General features: G+C 36.1%; 1 protein-coding gene across 1 annotated transcript; it reads left to right on the forward strand.

Moving 5' to 3' along the window:
- Window positions 1–1,963: 1,963 nt before the first annotated feature.
- LOC130629121 (chymotrypsin-C-like) lies at window positions 1,964–5,325 on the forward strand. Its single transcript, XM_057442227.1, has 7 exons — window positions 1,964–2,109; window positions 2,181–2,267; window positions 2,900–2,953; window positions 3,072–3,267; window positions 4,230–4,435; window positions 4,684–4,775; window positions 5,052–5,325. The coding sequence occupies exons 1-7, from the start codon at window positions 1,986–1,988 to the stop codon at window positions 5,259–5,261; spliced, it is 969 nt and encodes a 322-aa protein (XP_057298210.1). The 5' UTR covers window positions 1,964–1,985; the 3' UTR covers window positions 5,262–5,325.
- Window positions 5,326–8,872: the final 3,547 nt, after the last annotated feature.

Below are 8,872 nucleotides of genomic sequence, written 5' to 3' on the forward strand. Positions count from 1 at the left end.
TCGAAAACAAATACCAATTTTGGTCTGAAACGTCATTTAGATGACTTCTAAGTACTTAGAGAGTTTAGGTACGAAGTTTAAATCTGTGACGTTGCAATTGACCATTTGGGACATAGTTAGCCAGTTACGAGTTGGAAACCAATACTATCCTCGCAGGCGAGATGGTAATAACAATAACCGATTTATTTCAAGCATATCCATAAATTACATGGTTCTTCATTTTGAAATGCGTAAGTATATATATATATATGAAATAGCGTAAAGTAAAAAATCCTTCATCCAAAAGGAACACAAAGAACGAAAATCAAACATTAATTGCTCTAGTAGCGGAAGTAAATCTGGTAGAATAAAGACATTGGTATAAGGATTAGGATAACATCATAGGCGCGTAAATGAACGAACAGGAATTGGTAACACTTGTGGACCACTTTAACACATACACACACACACACACATGAATAAAATACTTAATAAATAAATATATGAATACAATTAAACATTAGATACTTGAGTATACGAAAAAAAATCCAGAAGATTGACATGTTGATTAGAATAAGATCATAGGCGCGTAAATTGAAAGAACAGGAATTGGTAGCACTTGTGGAGCACTTATACACACAACAACAACAACAACATAAGTTTTAGCTATGGGAGAACGTTATAACGTAAAAATTTATATCATTGGCTAGTTGACAAAGCCTTAGCACGGCCTTGTCAACTAAGTACTTTTTAGTTTCGTTTTTGAATTCATTAAGTTCATTGCAATCTCTTATGGCCTTTGGTAAATCGTTAAAGACAGTCTTGTCGAAATGCTGCTATTACAGTCGATTATTGTTCCTGTGATGTTAGTGTTAGTTCGAAGGGCTCGATGATTGATCTTTCGTTTGACTTTCATGTTGTTGGGAACAATTTCATAACACAGCATTTTTTAATAAATACAACTCTTCGTGTTGTCTCTGTCCCATCAGCAAAACATTTGATTTACTAATATTTTATATATTTTACAGACCAGGAACCTGTTGACGCTCCGCAACCCTTTATATAGTGATTTATTTTTATTATTTTTAATTTTTAAATTTTAGGTTAAAATTATTTCTAATTACTATTCTCGCAAGATAGTAATTACAAACGCTCATAAGCACTACCTTGCGAATACTTTGCGAATCTCTTTAATAATAGCCGTATCCCGTCTGTCTGTTCGTGCATCTGTTTGTCTTTTTTTTAAGGAAACACGGTATGTGATAAATAAAGGACGGGTTAACGACGAGTCTATATTATAATACCAATATAAGTTCGCCTGTCACGCAAAATGATACCGCAAGTAGCGAGATAAACGCAATGCGGTCTAAAAAAGGACGGGCGAACCCGTGGATTTTACGTCACTAATACATTGCAAATCTCATCAACAGCAAAAGTACTCTTGTTTACGAAGAGCAAAAATAGGTTGCAGACTTTTTAGAGAACTTCTTTCTCTAAAACTTCTCCAGGAAAAGGTAATGGAAGTTGGATGGATGATTAGCAGCAATGTATTAAATAGTACTCGATTTAATAAAAAGTAATGACTTCCTGATTGCGTCTGTGTCTTAGTTTTACAAAATTTAAAGGCTTTCGGAATTCTTTTCTCACATGTTGAAATTTTTGTATTGGTAAATATAAAATTAAAAACGTTGAATTTCTTAAATTTCTGCGTTTGAACTAACATACCAACCTTCTGGTTACATAACTAAACTTTTGACATCAACAGCTATAATGTAAAATATCAATATTAGCACTTGCCCTCAAGAAGCAGAACATCTGTATTTTTCTATCACTTAGCTATTGCAACAGTGATGTCACTGCCCATTTTTAATTAACTTCATAACCATTTCGCTACTAAGTGTAACTGTTTTATACATTGAGAAAGCAAAGTACTAAGTTTATGTCGTGCGAAGTTGTATAATACGGCTGTGTAAATAAAAAAAGTCTATTAATAGCTTTCACACAAGATGCGAGGAAACGAAACCGAAGGTGAAGTGGAAGAAGAAGGAGCAACAACAACAAAGAGCATGGTAAAAATGAGGCTGATTTTCACTGTGGTTGTATTGTTTGTTAGTACCTGCTTTACAGAGGGTATGTTGCTACATTTTACTGTCCTGAAAATCGACTTTTCTCATATCGGTACTCTTAAACTCATTTTTTAGTTTGTCGAGATAACTCAGCATATCTATGCAAACAAGCCGATTGTCGACAAGATGTATTTAAAAGAAAATGCTGTAAAACATGTCAAGGTAAGATCGGAAGAGAATACATTGTTTGTAACTGGCAAAAAAATGAGAATTAAAAGCTAATTCTGCACAAAGAACGAAATTTATAAGCACATTACACATTTCATTTTCTCACAATTATGAACAAACTAACAAACAAACTGGTTAAATGTCGCTAGTTCTCATAACGAAGTATTACTGTATAGCAAAGCTAAACATTGGCGTACAAAAAAGGCGTACGCAACCCTGTTGGCTCGATGTTGATATTTCTTTTAATACTATAATAATAATAATAATAATAATAATAATAATAATAATAATAATAATAATAATAATAATAATAATAACAATAACAATAACAATAACAATAACAATAACAATAACAATAACAATAACAATAACAATAACAATAACAATAACAATAACAATAACAATAACAATAACAATAACAATAACAATAACAATAACAATAACAATAACAATAACAATAACAATAACAATAACAATAACAATAACAATAACAATAACAATAACAATAACAATAACAATAACAATAACAATAACAATAACAATAACAATAACAATAACAATAACAATAACAATAACAATAACAATAACAATAACAATAACAATAACTGAAAATGTTTCTTCTTTAGGACCTAACCCACCAACATATGCTCCCCAGACTCCAATTTATACGAGAACCCCAAGTAAGTTTCTCCTTCAATAACGTAGCAAAATATTTTTTATGATTTCTTGAGGAGGGATATTTTTAATTATTTTCTTTTATCTTATTTATTATTTAATTTTGTAAAAATAATATTTTAGAAACTTGTGGTAAACCAATCATTTCGCCGAATTATATTACTGGCGAAAGAAATGCAGTGATTGGATCATGGCCATGGCAAGTTATGTTGTTTTATAATAACAGACGCGTATGTGGAGGAACCATCATTTCACCATATCACATTGTTACAGCTGCCCATTGCGTCCAGGGAACAAACGCAAACAAATATTTGGCCAGGTTAGTACAGAATAATAAGATTTTGTAGTTTATTCGCACTAAAAAAGTTTTTTTCTATACGGATGAGGATTCCAGTGGTTACGCTTAGAAAAAAAATGTCCACAATGGACTAAGAATGTGCACTGACACAACAATGACAACACTAGCAATGACAATCTACTGATATCTATATAATCGCCAGTTAACAACGGAATCCGTCATACCTGCAGCCGCATTCACCGTGCCGGTGTATTGTGGAACGTAATGCTGTGCTGTGGACGCACGTAATATTCCCATGGATTTTTCACAGTTTAACAGCTATTTTTCTTTGATTTTAACTTCTGATGTAATATAGATAGATAATGTTGTCTGTTAAACAAAATTTAATTTACCTTTTTCATCGCCAAGATTGCACCTTTTCTCGGTAACTGTTGCTCTACCTCTTGAAAAAATCGCTTTAACTTGAACTATAATCTCATTTTAGAGTAAATTCGACTTAAAGAAAACTTCGTTTAACTCGAACATTCGTTAAGTCGAAGTATTTTACTTGGTCCGTTGGGGGTTCGAGTTACCGGGAGTTATCTTTATATTAGTAGTTGTATTTTAAATCGTTAAATTGTTTTTTCGTCATAATCATTAATTTCTGCTAGGATGCACAAACTGGCGATTCCCATGATATGTAAGACGGGTTGCTGATGCTTAGATACAGCATGACAAGTGAACCAGTGGCGAACCCAGTTGTATATTATTCTCCGCTAGTTTTGTTAGGTTGGGTTTGATATGCGGACAAAATGCCAATTCTTACTACCCACTATAATAATCCGCTAATTTCTTATTAAAGTTCTCATTGTCGGACACTCGATTATACAAATTTGTCAATAGTTTTCATTGTTTTCTTTAATGCACAATTCGATGCTTTAAAAGGGTTAAGAACGTGCACGTACAAGAAAAAAAATTCCATAATTGTTACGATTTTTCTTTAGGGTCGCAGCTGATGACAGTTCAAATACATTTGTCGTTGATCATGAAGTTAAGAATGTTGTTCCTCATTTCGACTTCAACAAATTCTCTCTGGATAAGGATATAGCTCTCCTTCAGTTGAAGACTCCTATCCAATATAACAGTTACGTGCAGCCTGTCTGCTTGCCGCTGAATTATGTCAAGATGGACGCTCATTGTGTTGTTGTTGGTAAGCCTGACTCGCTATGTCATCATTTAAAAGAGGTTGCTGAATAACTATCAACAGGTCAAAGAAAAACATAGTGAGGCACAATACAAGAGAAAATTTTGACAATTTTTTTTTTCATTACGATTGACAAACCACTTTCTTTTGTATCAGAATATAAACGTCACAGTTTGATAACATGAGCAAGTTTTTTTATTTATAACAAAGTTAATACAATTTTGACTATTTTGTATATTAAATTTCTTTCTCAGGTTGGAGGCACTCAAATTTGCAACAGTCAAAAATACAACTTGTTATCAACACAGTTTGCCATGACCGCAACAAACGTTTTTCGAAGTCAACGGTAAGCAAACTTTTCCATATGCATTAAAAACATTTTTTATTATTTACTTAGAATTGTTAACCTTATCTGTAACCATTTCCTCCACTCCGCTTAAAACCGTTTTTTTATAATAATCACTTCTCTTGGTATAAGTAAAAGCCCAGGGGCGGTTATTTAAATTCAAGATTTGAGCCAAAAAGAGTGCTCGTTTGATAGTTGACAAGACAAGTATTTAATATTAACTTAATAAGCTGGTCTTAAAAAATTATCATGACGAAAATTATTATGCTTTTTAAGGTGACAAAAAATATGTTGTGTGGAGGTAACCCGGAAGAGGGGGAGGCTACATGTCATGGAAATGCTGGTGGAGGGTTGGTATGTCGTGGGAAGGACAGTAGATGGCAATTACAAGGAATTGTCAGCTCACATTGCAACTCAAAGTTCATGTATACAACATTTACGAGAGTGTCGGAGTTTAGAAGTTGGTTAGAATCAAACAAGCAATGATAATTTCTGTAATTTATGTCAACTAGTCATTGTGTTGGTAGAAATATCTCACTCAACTGGAGAAGTTAGTCGTGTTTTCACCCAAAGTTGCGCACCCGAGACTACTGAAACAAACAAAGAAGCAAATAATTTTTTTCTGCAATAAATGTGAAGAAGTTTTTCTTCCTACAGTGGACTATATTTATCTTGAACACCTCTCAAATTAATATTTTGCTTTTTAACCCTTTTTTATTTCTTTATCTGAAATAAATCTTTGGGGTTTCATGGTAAAAAAGTACACTGTACTTGATTTTCTAATTTTGACCAAAATTCTCGATAAATAGTACCTGTAAAAATTAAAATGTTTAGGTAGATTATTTTTGCTTTTTAAAGGCGCATCTAAGTAACATTTAGGTTTGGGAGAAATAACAGAGGTGACTGATTATATCCCCAAGCTCAAGCATCAAGGTTTGGATTGTACACTTTCTGAACATATAGCTGGTTATTAATTTTACGACATCTGAATTTGTATACAAAATCAAAGGATGTAAAGAGCAGTTGATTGGATCTTGATCAAGCTGATGAATTGCGTCGGAGAAGTTGCGCTTCGAAAAAACACATCACGCAGATGTTCCTGAGTTTGAGTAAAGGCAAAAGTCAAATGTTTCGCAAGAAAGTGTCGTTGCAACAGAACTGATGGAAGCAATTCTCACTTTCGATAATGCTTTTTCTTGTGTCCGGAAAGCCGTTATTTCTTCCTGATTAGTAAATAAAAAATTCGGTGCTGTACAAATTCGGTGCTGTGGTCAGAAGAGCAGTACTGGTGAGAGACAAAAAGCCCTGCGACTGTGGTTCGGAATACGACAGATGAATTAAACAACCAGTAAGCACGAAAAAGTGATATCTTCATAGGTCCACTGCCGTGGTAAAAATCAAAGAAAAAATATTTTTTCAGCAGACGCTTTTCCTACAGCAGGCACTTTTTACTCTCCGGGTGTGTGTGATCTACGTTGATTTGTAGTTTCATCATGAATGTCATCTAGGTTAAGTTGGTTAAGGGACAGATAACAAAGAAAAAAAGAGTTCGCATTGCATAAGGAGCAGTTTATCATATGCGAAGATTGTCCTATAATGTAAAAGTAGGAAGATATATAACACTGGGTGACTTGCTTGTAAATTAAAAATGTGTTTTTGTGCAAATATCCCCTCTTCTTCCATAAATGCAACACATGAGTATGTACTGTAAATTTTTTTTTCCAACGTGCTTTCTCTCCTTGTCATCCCCGAAGGATCCCGAAGAGTTTTTTTTGGTTAAGGGCAGAGATAGGGAAATGTTCCTTCTGGCGCAGTCACGTGCGTGAACGCAGTGACGTCACAGCAAGTCCAATACCATCCGGTACCCTGCGGTACCATACAGTGCTTAACCATGAAATTCAAGGGGTAAAGTCCATATCATATGGTATATAGTAGGGGTAATTCCCTAATGATCAATGACGTCATAAAATACAGCAAATGAGTCCAAAATTCTAGCGTAGAGGGGAATTCCCTAAAAATCAACGCATGCGCAGTAGCTGCTCGGCAATCTTCGGACCTTGTTGCACATATATAGATGAGTCAACTTAAGACGCAAGACATGTGCAACAAAGCTGTTGAGGAGGAGCCCCGGGCGCTCATGAATGTACCAGATCAACTCAAGACGCAAGACATGTGCAACAAGGCCATAGTAAAGATGTCGGACATGCTATGTTGGGTTCCATACCACTTCAAGACGCAGGATATGTGTAACGAGGCTTTCCTAAAGGACCATGATATATTTTCGTTTATTCCGGATCATTTAAAGACGCAGGACATGTGCAACAAGGCCGTTGAACATCATACCTGTTCTCTAAGGCTTGTGCCAAACAAGTTCAAAACACAGGCCATACCCTACAAAACGTGCCGTATATGTAGGTGAAGAAACCAAGGTTATCTTACAACCTTGTTGTAAGATATTATAATTGTAAGATATTATAATAAATGTGCGTTAACTGTCAGCAATCAAAATTCGATATCTTCGGAACTGCAGCATTGATGACCTTTATAGCTGGTATCAGCATCTCCCTACCCCTCATGGCCCTGGCAGTAGTACAAGAATCGGAGAGGGAGAAGGAGAATGAACGGAAGATTCAAGCCCTAGATGATCGTCTTGAAGACTATAGAGTAAATGGAGCATTGTAACGACTGTGAAGGGGTACTCGATGCATACGACAGGTGCACCTGCGGACGTAGGTTTGTGGTAAGCGGTAAAATGTTATACTGGTACTGCTACTATAAATATACCATATATAATGGGGGTGGCTGCGTATGTACAATGACATGCAATTCTCTGCAGTCGTTCGAAATACACAATAAACAGGATGGTACAATTTGAGAATGAGCTTGTCAAACCTAAATTATTCTACTTATTTGCTGCTACCTTTACGGACATCAACGATATCAACGTGGACTACCTGACAGTGTCGGATCCCGTTCCTGCTAACGGGGGTAAGGATCAACGGTACATTATAGGATACCATACGCAGGACCTTGTGGTAGCCCTCGGGGTAAAAACACCAAAAATCTGGTCCTCACATGGGGTCACCCGGTATAACGCCAATGCAGTACTGGCAATGAGTCTTGATTTTGAAGAGTATCCTGATTGGGTTAAGAAGTATCGTCACATCTGGTCCAAAATCGAAGAGTTGATATCTGAGCAATTGACGACAGAGCCTGTGAAGAAGGACCGTTATGTGAACGCCAAGCTCAAATACTACAAGGATGCGATCACAACTAAATTCTACGATATGCCAGTACCCTATGATGAACCCTGCCAAGCCAGTGCCATACTGGCTATTTCATTGGTGTATGCAAGGTAAAAACTACTACCCTCAGGTACATATTACGGAATGTCGGTACAAGGACTTTAAAAAGAAATGGTTGCTGAGTGAGGATTAATAACCATATGTTTTATGGACTTATAAAATATATATATAAATTAGGGGCTGTAAACAGGAGGTGTGTCTACATAGTGCTTGCATACTGTACAGATTGAAGTTTTTTTAAAATTTCATCTTTTCCCTCTTGCCTCCCCTCCTCTCGGCCTTTCGCAACTAGCTGGACACGCTCTTGTTCATTAATGGCATTCACGATACGATTAAAACGCTGCCGCATCTGTTCCTTCAATAGCATATACTTTTCCTTCTCTCGAGAGATCAGGCTGTACTCATAGTCACTGATTACACCATTCTCCACTGCCTTTGAGATGAGATCAACAATAGAGTTCAATTTCGCTTCTGCGAGTAGCGTTATACGTCCATGTTTCTTGGATTTGACACGGAGCCTTTTCGATGCGTTCCAGAGACCGGCTTGGCTTATACCGGCTGCAATCGCGAGCCCCCCATGGCAATGGCCAAAGGAACTCCCATACCCGAGGCAATGGCCCCGATTCCAAGCCCCGACGTGATAATGCTTATGCCAAGCAAACCATGATCACAGAATCGTACCCACGTATTATGCATTTTGAATCTTTTCGCAAGTCTGTTCCGCTCCTTAATCTCATCCCGCAGGTACTTTTAAATATCCTCAATCTTTTTGAGTCTGTGAACCTGACTCTC

The sequence above is a fragment of the Hydractinia symbiolongicarpus genome, chromosome 15 (assembly GCF_029227915.1).
Source record: "Hydractinia symbiolongicarpus strain clone_291-10 chromosome 15, HSymV2.1, whole genome shotgun sequence".
NCBI classification, from domain to species: domain Eukaryota; kingdom Metazoa; phylum Cnidaria; class Hydrozoa; order Anthoathecata; family Hydractiniidae; genus Hydractinia; species Hydractinia symbiolongicarpus.